The 22759-nt window shown below is 28.0% G+C and overlaps 1 protein-coding gene across 1 annotated transcript; it reads left to right on the forward strand.

Annotated features, from left to right (window-relative positions):
* The first annotated feature begins 568 nt into the window (after window positions 1-568).
* On the forward strand, window positions 569-20327 carry LOC111617122. Its single transcript, XM_023358456.1, has 3 exons — window positions 569-974; window positions 15769-15849; window positions 20310-20327. The coding sequence occupies exons 1-3, from the start codon at window positions 672-674 to the stop codon at window positions 20325-20327; spliced, it is 402 nt and encodes a 133-aa protein (XP_023214224.1). The 5' UTR covers window positions 569-671.
* The last annotated feature ends 2432 nt before the right edge of the window (window positions 20328-22759 follow it).

Consider the following 22759-nt stretch of genomic DNA (forward strand, 5'->3'; position numbering starts at 1 on the left):
TATAAAATATAATATTTATAATTATTTTTTGAATTTAAAACTTATTTTTAAAAATCTGTTTAAAATTTAAAATTTATATAAAAATAAAACATATAAATTGTTATTTATATTATATTTTTAACATTAAAATTAGTAATTTATAATCATGCAAGAGACTTTAATTAATGTTTCACTCAGTTAAAATTTAACCCAAGATAATTTATAGTTACCACTAATACAAAAATTTAATAATTTAAAAAAAGAATTACATCAAAAAAATATTTAAATAATTTATTTAACAATTGTTTTCCACGTGAATACGCGATGACTTGGGAAAATTAATTTGTGAATGATCCAGCTACCGAAATACTCAAGAATTCATAATAAAACAATATAGAAAATACAACTTATGCCTGTCCGATTTGATTAAATTTTGTACGTACAAAACTGACATTTAAGAAATATAATTAACGCTGGATCTTTACAAATGTCTGAGATTTAACATACATTATTTATTTATTTATTTATTTTACGTAAAAGACGAGAGAAAGTAACTTTTGTTTGCCATTTTTAAACGAGAGGAGGCGCTGCTATCTAATTCTCTTACGGGACAACATGATTCCCCGTGCCATAGGTTGGGTGTGTGTTGTTACCGGAGTTGTTGATCATGTCTAACTTTGGAAACTAGTAAAATGCGCCGATGGAAAAGTAAAAAATCGACAACGGATGATCAGCTTGTTCGAGAAAGTTCCGAATCAGATGGTAGCGATCAATTCAATGCTAACAAGACGTCCCAAACATCAACTCTACACGTCAAGACAGTCTCAGCTGATCCCGTCCAGAATAGAAAGATCGCCAGGTGTAGCGCAAGCAGCGACATAACTTCTCGTGATGATTTACCAGATGGGTCTTGTTTTAGCCGAATTGTCCAAATTGGAAAGAACCAAGGCAAAAAAACTTTCAGCGCAAGCGAATCATCCGTCAGAAAATGTTCGGTAAGTTCTAAACAAATTCCACTTTAAAAAAAAAATTTCTCCCCTTGACAGATTTGCATAAAATAATCGCTTCGGTTAATCGCGTTTAAAATTTAATCGTGTTTAAAACGAATCGATTTCATTTAATTGTCATTCAAATTAATCCGTTTCACTTAAACGCATTAAGAATGAATCGATTTCTTATTTAATTGTAATCAAAACTCAGCTGTTCGTCTTAAAATGAATCATTTTCATTTAATTGTGATTAAAAAAAACCAGTTTAAAATCTGTTTCGATTATTTGAAGAAAAATAGTGATTTTTACATTTATTTTATTCATATTTTTATTTATAAATCGTGCTATGTAATCTATACAGAATATCGTCCTAATTTAATTAAATTGAGGAATTGTTCCAATTAAAATTATTTCCTGGAAAATATATATATGTACACATGATTTTTTAAAGGCACACTTAAAGTTGAGGAACTCAAAATATATTATTGAAAATAATTTTAAGCATTTACAAAACCCGAATTCTTGGCGTATTCTTTCATTGATCGATATTATTTATGTAATATTCGGAATTTTTACGATGAATGGACGTATATTCTAGAATTTTATTTTTTTAAGGTCATTAAACAATCAGGAATTTTAAAATAAAAATTTCTTGACTTGACCGTTTATTCACGAGACAGGCCAAGGAAAGCAGTTGACTGAACTGGTGTGGCCCATCTGGTCTCGCAGTCAGGTAAAGGTGACTGACCCATTAGCGTCCATTTATTCTTTTAAACTTTTATCATGATATCACTATAATAGCATAAGATAATAAAGGCTATTTCGGTATACTCAGTTTATTATAACAAGATATGTGCAGCATTTTTGTTACGTTAAAATTCGTCCTTCAAAAGTACGTAGCCTACTGTTAACAGTCGAAGACCTGTTTCCTCTTGTAGGCCAAATGGTCATGACATCTTTCACGCGCGCAAATTGCGTGATTCACGTGATTCTAGTGATGCCATGTTCTACATTCCTGGTATACGTATCTACACATATTCACGTTATAACACCTACATTTTGTCTCGTATAAAATTGGAATTTAATTGTTTTTTTGGTTAGTATTTTTCGAAACTTTCGTCTCTTCCAAGTTTTAAAGGGGGATTCCACTTTCTTGTTATCAAAGTTTAGGATAATTTTACAGCAAGGAGGTCGTCCCATCTTACACTAATAGTTTCAAAGTGTGTAAACTCAGATAAACATTATCACGAGCTTGTTTTTCCTCCTTTAACAAGTTCATAAAACTTAACGGTGTATGAGGGTGTACAGAATCTTTTATTATTTTTTTAACCATAAAACAAAGATGGCTGATGTTAAATTAGGTGCTTTTTTCATTAGTAGAAAGTTAACAATAGATATAACTCGAATGTATCTATCATTTTTTCTTTTTAAGTGTTTCTTTACTCAGGTACCCTTGTTCCAGTTCACCCACACTTAACTGCAGTCATCCTTCTTGGGAATTACAACCCTCCCTTCGTCGAATACAGAAATCTAACTTCGTGACCAGACTTTTGTTACCATCCTATAACGAGACACAGGCGTTCCACATCATTGCCATGTCCGTCTGATCTTTTGTCCTGAGGTATTTGATCTCATTGTCAGATGGAATAGCAACAGGTACCATAGAAATTGAGAATTACTTGTGCTAATATTTACTGAATCAGCGAAATTACCTTACACGTATCATATTTAATATGATTTTCTTCGAATATTTTACAATGGAATCTAATTTTCTAAGAATTTATCTTTGCGTATCGGATTCTAAACGCAAATATAATTAGATGCTCGCCCCTCCGACATTATTCTTAATTAAAATAAATGATTAATTATGCATGAAAAATATGTTCTGCATACATTTTAGTGATATTCATGAATATATTATGCTACAGTCTTGTATATAAAAAGTAAAATGAGTTAATACAGAATGACTACTTGTATAACCTGTGATATGTATGATTAAATATGTTATACACGAATGATTTACTTAACTAAATACTGTAATTTACGTAGATACACCTTGTATATTGGTATTTATAGTAATATCTGGTATAGTATGCAAGCTATGCTTTAGATATGTATTAAGAATGATATATCTAGTGTTTGTTGCAAAGATATCTGTTATGCAAAATATGCTTAGTTCTTATCTGTTAACGATAGTTAAGCTTACATAACTTACATTTTTGCATGTTATAATATATATTTTGTATTCAACAATGCAAGGCTAAGATATATGAACGTTGCATACTTTGCATACAGAATTCTTTACTTTGACACGTTTAAAACTTCGTAAAGTTTACTTTAAATTAAATTGCTTAAGTTTCGGAAGTAACTTTAGTTAACTGAAACACTTCCCATCAATAAAATTATTCGGCATTTAACGATCTAAAAGCATAAAAGAAAGGCACCCAGTACAATCCTTCTTATGGTAATTATACTTTTCACTTATCCAATTTTCTGGTTAAATCGAATTTTAGACTTCTCCCTCCCCGTTTTTATCTAAGATGAACTGGTCCTGAATTTCCGCCAGGCCTCTCTTGATGGATTCCATTGTCCATCTTGCTTTAAATCAACTTGTCATTTGATGCAGTGATGACGTCACTGGCCGGAAATTAAGGCGTCACTTCCTACTTTGTCGAGTTTTTGAATCTATTTACGTCGAATGCACTTTAGACGTCAAGGGTTTTAATATCTTGCTTGGTATTTTCTAGAATTTTTGTTTGGTTTGACTTAGATTAGACCCCTTCCAAACCTCTTTCTGTTATCTCTAACTGAGAGTTCTCGCTCTTTCCAGGTAGAAAAAAGAAAAAAAAAATGTATACAGACTTGAAAAAATCTTTATTTATTCAACTTAGTTCAAGTTTTTTAAATTTTATTTTTAAATCGAATTTGATAAGGAAAATCGCATAAAAAATTAAGGTTTTTCTCTCCATAAAAATTTAAATCAATTGTGAAAGTTTTTATATTGAAATTTATGTACAAAATATTTTAATTTTTTAAAGAGTTTCCTGATTAATAAATTTCATATTAATCCTGAATATTCCTCAATCCTTAATTTATTGAATATTCGGATAAAAGAATTATTAAAAGTTCGTGTAGTGTGGACAGTGCTCTTTAAGATTTATAAATATTATGGTTTAAAAAGAAATTAAATTATAAATTTTTATTTAATGTCTAATCTTTCTTAAAAGTTTAATATTGAAAATACAAAATATATTTTGTTTAGCTCTTTCTAGAAGCCATTTTCTGTTAATTTGTATTAATTGTATAGGAAAGATGTTAAAACATTAAAGAGCATATTGGACATATAGGAAAGGTTTTTGCTCCTCAATCTTTGACATGTATAGGGGAGTTTTGCTCCTTAACTTGGATGTGTATAGGGAAGTTTTTCTTCTTAATCTTGGATATATTTCTAAGAAACGTTTCTCATATATATGTCCAAGAATAAAGTGCAAAGACTTATTATCTTATTTAAATCTTTGCTTCTTAAGCTATTAAAGGATTATAATTTGTACAAAGAATCATATTTAATATAATTATATATTTTTATTTTTATGGATATTTTAATAGCCCCGTATTGTGTATGTTTTCAGGAGATTGTTTCGTAAATTTTTTAAATTAGACTATAAATCTGAAAAGGAGACATTTAAAAGTCTTGTTATAAATACTAAAGTTAATATTTTTTATATTAATTTGTAAGGAGTAATTCTCTATAGAGATCTAATTAATTTATTCAATTATTTAACTATAAAAGAACAAATCCTTGCTCTTAAGGAACCTTTTATATACTAAAGTCTTAAATCAAAATATCTCTATTTTTATAACATTTCACATAAATTTTAAAAGCAGTTTTTATGTATTGATCTATAAGGAGTAATTCCTTCTGTATAAATAATAACTAGAATTTAATAATTTAAGTCAAAATATTTAAATTATTAAGAGTTTAAAGGGATAAATCCGTCCTCTTAAGCAGCCTTTTTACATATTAAAGCGATTCAAATGATTAAAAATAATGTAGTGTTTTGCATAAATCTTAAAGGATCTGTAAGGAGATATTCTACAGGAGTGAATAAACGAAATTTCTTTAAATATATTTTTAAGGAGCAATTCTCTATAGAGATTTATGTAATTTAAGTCAATATATTTATTTATTTTAACAATTTAAAGAAACTGTGGTGACCCAAAACTCGGTTAACCATTGTAGATGTCGAATTCAAATAATCATATTTTAAACAAGTTTCCTACAGTTTTATAGCTCTATTTTGTAACGTACATGCGGTCAACTCACTTTTGGACCACCCTGTGTAAAAAAAACCCGCAAATTAATCATAAAAAATCCTTTTTATTGCACAATTTAGCTAATTTATGATTCTTTGACGTATTTATTCAATTAAGTGATTAGAATTATGCCATTTTTCTAGAATTTAAACCTAGTTAATTAGAATATATCCTTCAAAGGTTCCTGTTTAAAACTTTATAAGTTAATTTTCACGCTGTGCTATTCGAGAAAAATTTCTCATTTTTTTTTCTTAAGAAGAAAATTGGCTTTCTTGCACAACTCGCTCTACAAAAGTATAAAAATAACCTTAGTCTCAGTTATCTCTGTAGGAGGTGGCAATTGTTATACTCTGTCTTGGATGGAGTAGAGTGATGTCAACCTGTTTATCCTGTTATCGAGATCATATTTCTCAGAAAATATTTAATTAAAAGATTACGAATAATTATTTGTTCTTAAGATACTTAATTAGATAAATACCCTATTAATGAACAATTGTCTATTATTTTTTCCCCCTCCTTTGTTTCACGAGTGAATCATCATCATACACGTGCCTGGAATTATTTTTAAAGACGTGCTTATTCGGGATTATTTTTAAGGATACTTTTTTAAAAATATTTAATAAATTTTGGTAAATTTAAAACTGTCTAAGAGCATATTTTTGCATCTAAAGTATCGAATTTTTGCTCGAATTTAATTTTATTTACGAGTTAATCACGTGTAATGCCGCCCAACTCTACGGCATTTAAAGTCAAGGATACATAAAGGACAACTTTATGCACTTAAATATCTATAGATTAAGTTGTTATGAGGTTGCGACAATTAATTTTCGGCAATTAATTGAATTTAATCGCAGTTAAATTGGCAAAAAAATCAATTTTCTATTATTAAAATCGAATTTTAAACACTCATCTACGTTTTTATATCATTAAATGGCGATTTTTTAAAAAGATTTCGAGTCGTTGAAAGGTTAAATCGTCGAGAGAAGGGCGAATTTATTTTATTATTTTTAGTAACTGTCACCCACTTGTCCAAAATTCCGTTTAATAATTGATTAAAATTTTATTTTTTAAGGCTTCTACCCCTATTAAATTTTCATAAAATTGATAGTTTTAACGTTGAATAGTTCATAATTTTTTTTAAAATAAAATATATATAAAGATAATAGCATGCTTGTCAAATATAGAATCAGACACTGTTTAAAAACGCCGACAGTGTCTAATAATACAACATAAGGAAAGAAGGGGAAAAAAATTAAGAAAAAAAATATATAGGACATACTGGAAAAAAAATTTTTTTTCAATGTTTAAAAGTGCAATAAACTAAGATTAAGAATAGCAGATTACAATTTATCAACTTCAATATTTTAATGCAATTTAACTTGGGGTTGTTCCTATAGTCAAGGTCATGAATTCTCTCATTTTTAAACAAGCTCTTCTGTGTTTGTTTCTTGTCTTTTGGCTTTCAACAGCACAAAAATCCTTTAAAAAATCGCTTATTAATGATACAGAAGCTATACAGATGCTTACAGAACATTTTCTATGATTAAATCACTGCAACAACCATGAAATACCCCCATTGAATGGACTCCCCTCATTAAAAACATGGTGGATTAATAGTGTAATTCTCATATTAGAATAATTATTTAATGAGTTATATTTATGTTAAACACAGAATTAAAGCCTTCTAACTAGTTATAAACAGGGGTTGTTTGTATCTAAAATTAATGTCATTACACCCAATCACTACCTTAAATTGTCCCTCTCCCTTAATCACTCCCTTGTATATAAATTTCTCTTTATATTGGTTCCTTTTATTTTTTATTTTTAAATTTTAGCTTCAGTTTATTCAAAAATATAAAATTTATCAAGTGATAAGTAGGAGGATTTTCAGGGTGATTGGTGTTATCCAAGTTATCTCTCTTGATTTAGAGGTTTATATGTCACTAATATTAAAAAAAAATCAATACAGTTTTTTTTTATTTGTCTGACTAATTTAGATAAGGAACCATGAACTTAGGAGTTATAAACTATATTTTTTTTCTTAATAATTAACTTCAAAATTGTTTGAACCACTTTCAGATTAAATTTAATTTTTTAGTGTAATTTATGGTTTTTATCATTGGTTTGCACAAATGTGGCTCACTAATAATTTTTTTTATTATTAATTATTATTATAATTTATTTTAAAAATATTTATTTATTAAATTAAAATAAATGAATGAGGTGTGAATTAAATTAAGAAATTTAATTAATTAACTTTAATCTAAAAATTGATTATAATTATGTAAATTTTTTTAATTTAATAAATTTATTATTATTATTATTACAGTATTATCTAAATTTGGGTAGAGATAATTACAAATTATTTTTAGAATGCTTAAAATAGAAAATTTAAAAAATTGGAAATTATTTAGCTTTAGACATTCCAAAAACTAATTGCTTTTATTTCTTGTTTTAAATTTTTCTGGTTTCAAGCATTCTTGAAATGTCAATTTTAAAATTTTCTGGGCTCCAGACATTCTAGAAATGTCAATTTAGAAATTTTCTGGGCTCCAGACATTCTAGAAATGTCAATTTTGAAATTTTCTGGGTTCCAGACATTCAAGAAATGTGAATTTTGAAATTTTCTGGGCTCCAGACATTCTACAAATGTCAATTTAGGAATTTTCTGGGCTGCAGACATTCTAGAAATGTCAATTTTGAAATTTTCTGGGCTTTACGTTTTGAATTTTTCTAAGTATTTAATGTTTTTAGACCAAGAAACATTTCAAAAAATGTATTTAAAATACTTTTTTTTAATTTTATAAAAGTAAATAAAAAATGAAAGCTTTAAAAACAATTTAATTTGATTTGAAATTAAATTATTTAATTTATTATAATTAAAGGATTTATAGATATTTCAAAATAAAGACCTCATAAGTGGATGTTAGTGTTTATTATATTTATATTCAAAACTAAAATAATTACTTAAAAATTTTTAAATTAAAAACGAAATTCTCAAAATTTAAGAAAATATTTTTATTGTATTAGAGTTAATTTAATTGTAGAAAACTTTAAATTAAATTATAATTAAAATTATAAAAATATAGATTATAATTGTAATTAAAACCAGAAAATTTTTAAACAGATTCCAATAATTTTGGTTAAACGTAATTAAAGTATAATTTTTTTTTATTATGAATTTCTTCATAATTCTGTATTTAATTGTAATTGAAAAAAGAAATTTTAATTAATGAAGAGTTGAATTTATTATTATTTTATGGGATGATGATGCTGGCGGTCCAAAAGTCAGTTAACCAAGATACCAAAAAAGGTTGGCCAACTCAGTAAACTGACTTATGGGCTTGCTCATGAGAAGTAAAAAAAATTTCCCCGAAAAAAAATGGCCTCTATTTAGAGGTAGCCGTTATCGGAGGTTCGAACCTTTAATTAATTAAATTATTTAACATTTTTTAAAACTTTAAAACGAGATTTTAATTTAATAAATAATTAATTAAAGATCCCGAATGCCATATACAGTTCATCCCAAAAGTTAATTAACCGAATCGAATGAATTTGTTTACATCTCGGTTAACCGACTTTTGGGCCGAAATTACACTTTTTTTTCTTAAATTTAAACTTAATTATTAAAAATCTGGTTAAGCCAATTTATTTTTTGTTGTCCTTCTTTCGAACGTGATCGATCACGTGATTAAGGCAGACAACAATCGAAATTCCTCACTTGTTAATCACAATTTATCGTAAACAGTTTAAAAATAAAAGCAATAATAATAATTATAATACACGAAGTGGCTTAATTAAAATTACCGATCACGTTTAATTAAAATTAAGTGTATCAATTTTAATTGACATGAGGGCTTATTAAAGCAATCCGCTTGTCTGACCAATCGACTGGGATGTAAACATTTCTGAGAACGTTTTAGATAGATTGTCCTATTGTTTAGCTATATTTATGGTCCTGTAGATGATGTTTCGATGGTTATGTACCATGTTCTTTAAGTGTTTATACGCGTACACACACGTTGGCATGTGTAGAAAGCTTCTTAGCACGAGCGAAACCTCTTTGGCAGTCGCATAATTAAACCATTTTAATTACACTAAGAGGGTGCAGTAATTACATTTAAGTACATAAATCGATGAAACTATTATAACTATGTCAACACGATAATAAATGCCAAGTGGGGGCATCATTTTTCCATAATAAGATCCGACGTTGTTACCCATCAATGACCTTTTTTTTTCTTTTGTTTTTTTAAATCCTTCGACGACGTCACGAATTTTGGAAACTTGCCACATCAGAGTCCAGACTAAGTAAGTTTTTCGATAGTTGGCTTGGTTCGTTTTTGGTGGTTTTCTCCAAAAATTGGGTTTTCCTCTGTGTAATTTAAATCATAACTTACAGAGGTTATAGTCACTTTATATTTTGAGGGATTTTTTCCTCCAAGTTGGAATTCCCTCCAAAATAGAGTTTTTCCCCTACATTCTGGGGGTTCTGGTGTCGTTTAAATCATGGAAGCAGTCTTAAGAAAATGCCGAAATTTGGCTTTCTCCGGTGGTAAAATTGGCTTTGGTCCTCTTTAAAAAACCTTAAGTTAACCTTCAGGCTATGCTAAAGGCATCATACCACTGGTTTGTCTGGGATCAGGGACTTGATTTGTATTCTCTGACTCCCTCCTGAGATAGAATTAGCTCGGATTTTTTTCCCCGACTCAATAATAATTGTGCCAACAATTCCCTGTTTAAATAAGATTTTTTACAATTAACCCTTTAATTGTTTTATTTCGTTAAACGTAACCGTTCTTAAGTAGTTAACTCATCTCTCACGAGATGGCACTAACACTTTCGAATCGATTTAAATTAATTTTCAGTTTTTCTAATTGGAATATTCTAAAACGTTTAAACTGCTGTGAATTGCAATAAAGATATTATATACGAATATAAAATTCTATTTTATATAAGAATATTTTCGATTCTTTACGAGTAAATCGAGATATAAACCGAAAACACCCACAATAAATTCGCAACGAAATCAATTTAAATCAACTCGGCGCTATATTGTAATTTGGCGGAATAAATCCCGAAAATTTCATTAATTAATTTGAAAAGTAGAACTAAAATCATCTTTCTTCTTACTTAAACTCCCAAAAAAGAAACAAGAAAACTCGCAACAGGTTCCAAAAACATTCAAGTAGTTGCTAAGTAGGATCACGTGGCCATTGGAGCAAGGGAAATCCCCGCAGTTAATAAAAAAATAATACTTTTTAATCACAAGTTTAAGCCGACAAAACGAATTTTATGTAACAAATAATATCATTTGACATCGTTGAGAGTGTGAGAAAATGTTAATAATCTCTCCTCCTCTCTTAAGTCTCGCGCAGTGATCGAGAGAAGAATTTTCTTTGTTTATTTGTGTGTCTCCTGTCCATTTGAATTGCTAATTTTATTTTATTTTTATTGATTTTTCTTAATTCTCAATTTATTGATAGTTTGATGAATTTATGTACGTATCTATTTACACCTTGTTCTTTTAATGTGTTAAAGAATATTTGTTAATGATTTTTATACATTTAAAGTGACTTTTTTCACGAATTCGATACAAATTTAGCTAATTAAGGAGTGAAAATGTTTTAATGTTCTTTGGAGCATTTTTAATATTGTTCTTATACATTTAGCATCCTAAAAAACGATTATTTAATACATTTAGCACGTGTTTTAGTGATCTTTTACATACTTAACACACAAAAAATGTTCTAATATGTAAAAGGAACACTAAAACACGTGCTATACATTTAAACACACTTAGCACTAAACTGTGTGTAAAAAATAACACATTTTTAGTGTGGTATGTGTGTAAAAAGAGCACTAAAACATGTGCTAAATGCACACTTAGCACATTTATACGATAAAAATTTATGGAAAAGTATTTTAAAATTTTCTTTTCGCACATTTAGCAATGTTTAAATGTTTTTACATTTTTTACACTAGGTATTAAAACACACTTTAGATAATTTGTACACATTTAAAACTATTTTAAAAACTTTGGATATTTCAACACCTTTGAGCAATGTGTAAAAGAGTTTGAATCATTTTTTGTGCACATTTTAAATGATTTCTGTACATTTAAAGCAATTTTAGACAATTTTTTGAATTATTTTTATGCAAATTTCACCATTTTTTTATAGTGTTAATTTTAATTATGTTATTGTTTTTCATAATTTATGTAAAGTAAAACCTGTGTAAACCGGAATTACACGGTACCGAAATTTTTCCGGCTTGGCAAGTTTCCGTTTTGAACAGGCTCCTTTTTAACAAAAAATCGCTCTGTTCCGAAGAACTTTATTCTCTTAGGCATGTTTCAGGTTCCGCTTTGGACAGGTTTAACTCTGATGCTTGTTAAATTCTATACTAAATTGTATACAGGCGAACCTTCAACAATGGCAACCTCCCACTATAACCATTTTTCGGGAATGCATACAAAATAACCCCCAAACGAGACCACTTTCAACAACGGCCATATTTTTTTTATGTTTTGTCGGTAGCCGTTATTCACAGGTCTGATCTATGTTAATATGCTTTGCCATTTGGTTTATCCAGTAATGTACTGTACATCGTTATTTGGCATATTTTTATGTATAAAAGGTTAATTATTATACTGTAATGAAGATTAAAATTATAATATTTTAGAAAAGAATTATTTCATATTTTTTTAATATTGTATAATAATTATTTTTTGATTTTATTAATATTTTTTAAAATTAATTTTAATTTCTAACAACAGATGGCGACATATTCTCTCCTACATATCTTTTGTTGCCAGTTTAAATTTTATTTATTTATTTATTTATTTATTTTTTTGAATTATAAAAGTTTTCTTTATACTGTATTTATAAAAAAAATTATATTTAAAATAATTGATAAATTTTCGCAAAAAATAAATTATAATTACTATTAATTTAATTGGATTACCGTTTGAAGTTCATAACTGCTGACTTATGGAGAGTTTTAATTCGCTTTATTTATTAAAATCAAAATTGAATAAAAATTTATATAATTAGCTTAATTAGAAAAATAACATGACGAAATTTTTTAAAACAATTTATTTAAATAATAAAAACAGTAATGATGTCATACCAAGTAAAAGAAATTAAGTCGTGTGACGTGTAATCAAATATTGTGACGTCTAACAATTAAAAATTTTTAAATTTGTGCTGCCATCTGTGGTAAAAAAAATCAAGTGTGCATTTTTCGAAGTTTTTTGAATAGTTTCTTTCTTTTAGCTTTAAATGTTTTATTATTTAAAATATTTGTCTTTGATTTAAAGATGAGTTGGGGTTGTATGTTCGGTTTTTGTGACATTGCATTGACCTTGACAGGCAACAGGTCTCTGTAATGCCCGACACGACAATCGAAAGCAAAAAAGTAGTAAAATACAGTCACGTGTTTGGAATAATAAACCAAAACCGAATTCACTTATTCAATTCGCAAGGTGATACCTAAGTAAGGTAAAAAGTGTTGACGCTCTGTTTAGGGAAAAAAGTAATTAATCTAGCTGACCTCTGACCCTTACGTGAAGTATCGGAAGTAGTCCTGCTAGAGTAATTAATCAACTACATAAATACCTTACTGTCAACGAGTGGCATTCAATAGGCCTTTCGGTGCCCTTCGAACGTTCGAGGTTAAGCGTGGGTCAAAGGTCAAATGATGAAATCCAGAGCTTGTTTCCAGTCACGTGATGTCTGGATGTGGCGCCACACCCCCCTCCCGCAGAATTTTTGTTTCGGAAGGGGCTAATACATATATGTGTGTATAAAGGAACAGACGAAAAAGGAACAAGAGTGTCAACCCCTCGCGTGCAATTTCTCCTCGCGCTTCTGAGGACAAATTACTAATTGTTATTTAACGTTATCTTTTCTTCGTCGCCATCTCTAGTGACACTTTACCAATCTGTCGAGTATATGCGACGATAGCCGCAAATCCCTTTAACGTTGTCATGACAACCGATCCTTAGTTATATAGGGATAGATGTTTTCTTGTGGTATTCCCAAGGGAAATAAGACGCAGAGTGCAGATTGCTTCAGATTCTTCTCCGCCCCGGAGGCGACAAAATACTGGACCTACCGAAAATTCTCACTGTAAACAACCAAGACTTAAAAATACAGTACGAGCTTAAGGATGAAATGAGTGTTTCGAATTTCTTTCCTATTTCTCCCCTTCATCTTGTTTTTTTTTTCCATTTTTTAAAGTAGTCGGTGATTGGATATGTTGTATTTTTGTAAGCTGACGCCAACACAGTAGGACGTCGTCTGTTTCTTCCCCCTTTCACATACTAGATTTGTGTTTTCGTCGACTGGATTTTGTCATGTCGATGCAATCAAATGCTACTAACTAGATTGAAACGTGCTGCCATCTATTAGTAATCATTATCAGCGATATATTGTATGTATTTTATTTTTAAAAACTATTTCCAAACTTAAGGTAATTGAAAATATTGTTTTTCTATAAAATACTCGTTTACCTTCTTAAAAAATAAATTAATTGTGTATAAAAAAGTTGAAGTTGATTGATTTGTTACTGTTTTTTGTAACAATTAAAAAACACAGTCGTCAGTTTCATGTAACAATTAAAAAAAACAGTTGTCAGTTACAAAGTGTAAGAGATTTAATTGTCAATTTCCAAAAAAAAATGCAGTTGTCAGTTACAAAGTGTAATAGATTTAATTGTAAATATCTAAAAAAATGCAATTGTCAGTTACAAAATGTAAGAAATTTAATTGTTAATTTCTAAAAAAAAATGCAATCATCAGTTACAAAGTGTAAGAGATTTAGTTGTCAGTTACAAAAGAGGAAACAGATTCTCGAATTATTATTTTAAGCATGAGAATAAAATAAAAAGAAATAATCAATTTTTCAGAAAATCGAATAAAATTTAACTGAAATATATTAAAAAACGTTTCAGCTTCGAAAATAAACAAAAAAAAATTCAGTTTTTTTTCCAAAGGAAAAATACGAAATGTATTTCAAAATCTCAAACTTTTTTCTTTTCCAAAACAATTTTCTAGCCGGAAATCCTCTGTTCTGTTTTTATTTACCTTCCTTTTTTTATGCATCGAAGTGTATATCTAATTTCAAATTTTTGCATTAAAAATATAAATTTATCAGATTTAAATATTTTAAAATAAAATTTTATAAGTTATTCTGAATCTCTTTTTTTCTACGATTATTTAAATTTTTATAAGATTTAATTTTTTTTTCATGGGGAGGTAGGGAATTCTTTACATAAGCTATATTGTTATAAGATTCCTTAAAGTATAAATAATAAAATAAATTAAATAATATTTTTTTAAAATGTATATTTAGATACGAGAAAGACATCAGCATCTTGATCTTTAGTAAAAGTGACAGATTAAAGAGAGGAGGAGAAATTTGATCAGGACTCGTACGCGAAGCACCCTCAAAGCTATTTTTATCTGATAATGTATAAGGCTTTTAAATATTTCTAGGGACCACCCAGATATTCTTAGAAAATCGTTTCGTACAATTTATATTAACATTTATCATTCCTTTTTTAATACTTTAATTTAACTCCTCGTCTATTAAATTAATTAAATATTATTCAAAATATTAATTTTATAGCCATTTAATTTAATTATTCATCACAATAATAGGCAAAGAANCACTCCCAACAACGGCTATTTATTTACGTCCTCGTCAGTGTCCGTCTTAAAGAGGTTTGACTGTATATACTTTTTTTACTGAATTTTTATTACTTTTTAAGGAGGCATTTACGAAAGAATGACTTAAATTATCTTATTATTTTCTCAATATTGAACTTTGATTTTTTTTCCTAATGGAATTTAATATGAACTTTGAACTTTACCCCTTTTTAAAAACTCACATACGATTTATCTCGTGTTCAAATTTAGCAAATCCTAATCAATTTTATTATCTGGATATTATAAATAGGAGCAAGACAAGAGATTAACACTACTTTGATTCACGAAATATATATTTTTTTTATTATTTACTTAAGTCAGAAATGAAAGGTCGAAACGATACGTTTCTATCGTTCACGTATAGTCTCGTCCAATAGGATGACTTCATTCGAATCGCGCCACAGAGCATGTTACACTTAACTTGTCTACGTCACCTGACTTATAAGTGATATTTAACACCAGCTTTGTTATTATTTTCTGTCACCGATGAAGTATACAGTACTTGTCAAACCAATAAAGATAAGTTCACCCATTAACTTATCAGGTAAAATTTTCATTTTTTTAATTTAATTATTCATCAAATTTAGAGGCAAAGAATTATGTTATACATTCTGAATAACAATTTTGAAAGCTATAAACGTATCTAATGTGGTTTGTTTCTTTGTAGATCGATATTTTTCTTTCCTTTTTTATCCCCTTTCTTTGCTTAATAGTCAACTTTAATTTTGAAGCAGGAAAGAATTAATTGTATTTTTTTTATTTTTCCTAATTTAGTATGTTGGAAGTTTCTCGGTAGCTGGAAGTGACCACACGTCACGAGCCGAATTTGTGAGAGCTCAACTGGAAAAGATGAGGGTAAGTATACATATTACCCCATGGGGTTTTATAACTCCCCATAAAAAACAAAATTGCATTTAGCCTGAAGTTGTTTATCTATCATTTGCTACCTTGAGTAATTTCATCTGTAAATAGCTTTGTATTCCATAAAAAATACATTATAGAAAGTTTTTACAAATTTTTTTGAACATTAAACACTCTCTCTTTTGAAAGGTAGCAGACGTACATAACTTTGATGACAGGCGGTGAAGCAAACACAACGGGGGTCATAATGAAGTGTTTTTAAATTCTGTATAAGAAAAATGCTACCAAATACTTTAAAATGGTTTCTATTCAAATTTTTATTCTACCGGAAAATAAAATTTATTTTTTATTATTAAATTTATTAATTTTTTTAGATAAAATAAAAAAAAGTAAATTTTACTGAATATTTCCCCCATCCTTCCATCTACTACTCCTCCTCCTCCATTTTTTCCATTATTAAATATATGTATATATATTAAAAAATTTTTTTACTTTTATTATATTAAATTATTAACTATTATTAAAATGCATTTTATTGTATAATAAGTTTTTAAAACAATTAAATTTTTAATCATGTTTGTTTGCATGCACTATCTGCCTTAGGACATGATATAATTGAATTTTTAAACTGAATTTATGAAGTAAAAAATAAAAATAAAACTATTATAATTTCAATATTGATCCTCTAGCGTGTTACATTATCCCTCTGGTATAGTAGACATAATTAAGATAAAAAAAAAAAATAATAATAATTTTTATTCTCAACATAAGACCATTATGTTTATTAATTTCTGTGATACAATGGAAATAAAAGTCGTGGTATCTGGGGAAAGAAGATTAAAAAGCTTGGTTCCTGGTTTAGAATTAATTAATTTAAAAAGGATTGAATAAATAGGTGAATGGACAAAGAGATGGAAGGTAGAATATAGTCATTATTTTCATTCATTAATATGAGTGAAATAGTTTTTTTACAAATTAAAAAGTTAGGAAGAGAAAAAAGTAAAATTGGAAATAGGTCAGAATCTTTCAGGCAAACAGAACAAGACAGATCAAAGGATAGATAAACAATCAAGCAAATAAGTTAGAACAAAAAAAATAGGGATCCTACATAAACAATCAATCAAGCATGACAGTTAGGGAAAGGTACATAGATAAATATAATTATAATGATAATTTATATCTGCTCATAAATGATAGACAAACAAAATTTTTATTCAATTTTTAATTTACATAATTTTTAGATAGTAAAAAATAATAAAATATATATATTATTGTTTGTTGGGATTAAGATTTATATCCATATTTTAATTTGTGTTTGAGTTATATAAATGTTAGTATGGCTATGAAATATGTCCAGTGTTTAAGAAGATACAGCACAGGCCCTATCTAGTTGTATCAAAGATGATGCATAACATGATCATTCAATGTCCATCCCGGTTGGTTATTTATGGTCCTTCACCTAAAGGACCACCTGCTGAACATTAAAAGTGGCACATGGAATGTTTCTTTTCCTGTATTTCTTGCACTTCAAATCAATTAGTGACAACAATTATATAGTTTTCATATATAAATGATAGTTTAAAGGTAACATTTTAATTTTCTTTTCTGTTTATTATTTAAAATTTATGGAAATTTTATTTTAAATAGTTCATTTGAGTAATGGCATATTTTGAAATGAGAAATTTTGTAGATAAATGTAACAGACAACACAAAATTTATTTAATTTCATTAAGTAGAAGAGGAGGAGGATCCGCTGTCAACGAAGTAAAGGATGTTTGTGTCTGTCTGACTATCTATAGATGTATGTTTATGTATTTATATCATTTATATACGCTGTGTACGTACTGTACGCCCCTATGTATATATATGAACAGATTTTTGTGTTTATATACATTAACGTTTGCAAGTTTTTATATAGTATGTAAGTTTTCATTATATTTTTCAGTTAATTTCCGCAAGATTTATATATACTGTGTAATATAATCTCTAGTTATGAATCCACTATAAAAATCTATATAAGTCAATACCGAGAATAAATACTACCTTTTAGACATTGAAAATCTTTAATTAAAGCAAAGAAACCGAGATTATTTTAATCATTAATTGTATTTCCAGGTTAATTTTTTTCTTTTTTTAAAGGAATTACTGGATTTCGATGCAATTACTTTTTCCGATTGTTGAATTAGGTAAAACTGTTCTAATGAGAAAACAGGGGGAAAAAGAGCGAGAGAAGTATATAAATAGTCGTGAATTTTTAAATAATTGGAATTGTCTGTATAGATTTTTTCCTTTAGGTTAGCAATTAATTTACTTTTGTTCTTCAAAACCTGTTGCTTATACCCTTATAAATATATATAGAGAATGAATATAATGGTCCTTTCCCCCTCCACATATAAATGAGCGAGAGGAGACCAGCGGTCTTATCCCTCTCCATATACATTAATATAAAGAGTGAAGGAATAGAGGGGGGATGGAGAGACATTAAAAAGGCCTCGCTAGCTCAGATAACGAGAATTAGCCAGGCCCCGACGAGGAAAGATCCTAAAATTTAATCTTCCATTCCTTCACTTCTAATTTTAACCTGTGTAAACCGGATTAGCACGGTACCGAATATTTTCCGGTTTGAACAGGTTTTACTGTATATATATATATTGTTGATTTTATTCACAGAGGAGGGATTTTACGTTTGTACTATAATTAGCTCACTGCTTTTATGCCTTTTTTTCAGGCCCCACGTTTGTTTGGTCAGGCTTTCTCTCGGGCCCTAATTTAATATTTTAACAAAAACATTTAAAGAAAATAAGTTTATTTATATTTCTAAAGATTAAAATATTAATAAATAAATACAATCGGAAGGTGTTGGATCCATTTCGATGAGAAGTTTGATCGTATTTTAGCGAATTTTCAAGATATATTTATGAATATTTTAATGACATGCCTGCAATTTTCTGATAATTTTATAGACTTTTAGGCTAATCCTCAAGGTATTAAGTAATAAAAAATATTGTATAATATCTCGAGGATTTTTTCCAGATATTTTAGCGAATTCTCCATCATATTTTAAATATTTTTACAAGAAGTTTTGGTCACTGTTTTATAAAATATGTATTTTAAGGTATTTAATTATTAAAGTATTATATAAAAACATCCCTTACATAATTTACAAAATTTTGAAATTTTAAATAAAAGTAATGTTTTGCAACCTTTTAGAAGAACTTTCTCAATTTTTAGTCAATTTTAAATTCCTAACTGATTTATTAAATTATCTAAAAACTTTTATTTTATTTTATATTAAAGTATGCTTTCTTATGTACTTTTTATACAGAACCTATTCAAAATACCTTTCTATTAAGTATCTTTTATCAAAGAATCTTTGATTAGTGTACCCGTTAAGTACCTTTCATTAAAGTATCTTCTGTTAATTATCTAGTATTGAAGTACCTTATGTAGCATTAAGTATCTATCGTTAAAGTACGTTTTATTAATAAGCAGTACTTTAATAATAGGTAGTTATTAAATGCCTTTCATTAAAGCCCCTTTTTATAAAGAACCTATTATGCATCTTTTATTGAATACTTTACTAAAGAATCTTTCAATAATACCTGTTAAGTACCTGTTTTTTGTTCCTTTCTTTTTGTTAATTATCTTATATTGAAGTATCTTTCACGAAAGCCTCTTTTATAAAGAACCTATCAAAGTACTGTATCTTTCATTCTGTAATTACCTTTTGTAGAGAGCGTAGTATTAAGGTTTCTTGTGTTAAATATTTTTCACAGCTGCGGTTCTCAATTTTTTTTCCAGTCGCCTATCACTCGAGCCTTCTGTGTAATAGACTGGCCAACCACCTTACTCTTCTTTGTATAGTCTCGCCTACCATCCCAACCTTCTATGTATAGATTCGCGTACTCCTGAGCCTTCTATGTATAGACTCACCTACCACCTGACCCTTCTATGATTAGACTTGCCTACCACCTGAATATCCTGTGTATAGACTCGCGTACCACCAGTTGAGAACTGATGCTTTATAGAGTACGTTTCACATATTTTAATACAATTTTTCCAACCCAAAAGTGTTTAAACTTCAGAAAAATTTTACAATTTTAATTTTTAAAATTAGAAAACTTTTACACAATTCCTTCATGTAAAAATTAGAATATTTTTCAAAACAATTTTTTATTTTTGAAAAGAGAGAGGGGGAGAGGGAGAATATATTATTATTATTTTTTTAATCCTTTTATTTAGAAAAAAATTTGATTTAAATGACAAAAAAGCCAGCCTTTTTTTAGAATTAATAAAATATTTTTGGGTACATCTCACGTTCATTCATGCATTAAACAGTTTGATAGACTATTACCGAAGTGAATGACAATTTTTCCTTTATATATATATAAAATTTTCAATAGAGGATCCCTTGAGTGATCTAACTAACCGATAAAATCTATTTGATATTTCAGAATCAATCAAAAAGATAAGAGGATGAACGAAGAACGAAAAAAAAAAAACTAAATACAGAAGTTATTTCTCAGATTTCAATTTCAGATGAGATCGATCAATGGAGAGAATACATTAAAAAAAATAATAATGATAAGTCAGAAATTATGATATAGATGAAATTTATCAGTAACAAATATGAAATTGTCCACAGAGATTGATTATAAGAATTTCCTTATTTCAGGAATTGACATTGAAGAGTAATTACAGTGAAACCTGTGTAAAGCGGACTCGTGCTGTACCGAATATTTTTTTCCGTTTTGAGCAGGTTTCTTTTTAATGTAGAAAGTCGCTCCATTCCGATGAATTTTTTTCTTGTTTTATCCAGGTTCCGTTTTGGACAGATTTTACTGTGTTTTTTCTGGTTTAGCAGTTTCCGTTCCGTTTTGAACAGGTTTTTTTTTAATGTAGAAAGTCCTTCCGTTTCGAATAATTTTTTTTCAGTTTGGGCAGGTTTCCGCTTTATTTAGGTTATGTTTTGGACAGGTTTTACTGTATATATTTTTGTTCTTATTATCATTTTTAAATACTTTTTCTTATTAGACGTGCATTGATTTTGTTTATTTACAATTTCTTCAGAAATTTTGTCCTGTTAATTATGTAAGATTTAGCTTTGTTATACAGAAAAATTTTCAGTTTTAACTATAGTAGATTGGAATTTTATTCTGTATTACACTTTCAAACTGTAGGGTGATGGTAATTAAAAAGTATGTGTTCAGAGCTCTCTGTAGAAAGAACTATTGGGGCAATATCTAGCAAATGTGGTGTACATATTTCCTTGAGTATGCAGTTTCGATTTCCGGGAGGAAATTTTTTACTTCAAAATTTAGCCGCTAGGGCGAAATTTGGCGCTGCAACCCATTAATGTGCATATTATGTAGGTTTTTCAAGTATAAACGGAGTCACAAAAGGTTTCTCACATTATTTCGAAAGGTGAACAGCTATGATGCGTATAATAACTTTGCTTAACTCTCTACATTCGTACGAAAACGTACATATTGAGACAGTGACGCCAAATTTCTTTCTAGCGGCTGAATTTTGAAGTAAACTTTTTTCCGAAAATCGAAACTGTATACTCAGAACAGCATGTATACCAAATTTGGTTGAAATTGGCCGATAATTCTTTTTACAAAGAGCTCTGAATTCCTACTCTCTAGTTATAAACATACTGTATTTAGGATTTTCAAAAATTTATTTAGGAAATTTCGCAATTTTATTCAGGAAATTTCTAAAATATTTTGGCTCTAAAATTATTTCTTATTCTTCTGAAGATATACACAATAAATTACGAAAATATCTTCCTATTTCTAGAATATTTTTCAATTTTATATATATACTGTATATATATATTAAGGTATATTCAAAGTTTTGAGAGTATTTTTATTATTCAGGATATAAATTCATCCTGAATAAACTAAAATATATTATTTTTATAGTCCTGAATAGTGAAATATTATTGAAATATAATAATTTATNTTTATAGTCCTGAATAGTGAAATATTATTGAAATATAATAATTTATTTGATATTTTACTGTTATTCTTCGACTACATTTGAAATTTATGGAGTTACTTCTCAGATATTTTGCTATTTTATTTAGAATATATTCGTAAATTTTCAAAATATTTTTCTTCTACAATGATATATTGCTATTTTCCTTGAGTTATATTCAAAATTTTGCATATATTTTCTTATTTTACTCAGTTTATTCTGGATATATTCGGAGTTCTGTCGCGACGTTGTTTACTATTTTCTTCAGGATATCTTAGGAAATTTTAATGTATCTTGCTTATCATTTCCTTCCAAAAAATTTAAGTTTCTTTTTAGAATCTTTTTCTTACGATTTTAATAATTTTTATCAAAGTAATTTATTTAATTGCTGTATCTTTTCTTCCTTTATCATTAGTCAATAAACAAATAAACAACAGAAAAGTACCAGAAGAAAAATAAAAGTACTGTATGTAGTTGTAATATATTATTACAAAGATAAAATTTACAAGAATTTATCTAAATGTTCGTTTTTATTCTTTTCTTCCTTTGTACAAAGTTATATTGTGATTTTCTTTTCACTTTTTTTTTTTTAAAGGATAATTTTTAATTTATTCAGGATTCAATAGAAATTTTTATGATATTTTCTCACTTTTTAAATATATTTTAATTATTATATTCGAATTATTTGTTATTTTCTATATATTTTTTCAATATTGTTATATTTTTACTTTCCCTGCTATTATATATAACAGAGGAAAAGTAAAAAATTACCTTTCCTCCCAAGATTTTTACATTTTTCGATTCAGGAAAGCTTGAAACGTCAAGAAATGCAAAAATGGGGGGTTTCTGTATGTATGCATGTTAGTGTATGGTGGGCAGTTTTGTTCACCTCTTTGAAGCTTAATAACTCCTGTGTCTTTTG

This window comes from Centruroides sculpturatus, unplaced genomic scaffold (assembly GCF_000671375.1).
Source record: "Centruroides sculpturatus isolate CEXI.00-Female unplaced genomic scaffold, Cexi_2.0 scaffold2287, whole genome shotgun sequence".
NCBI classification, from domain to species: domain Eukaryota; kingdom Metazoa; phylum Arthropoda; class Arachnida; order Scorpiones; family Buthidae; genus Centruroides; species Centruroides sculpturatus.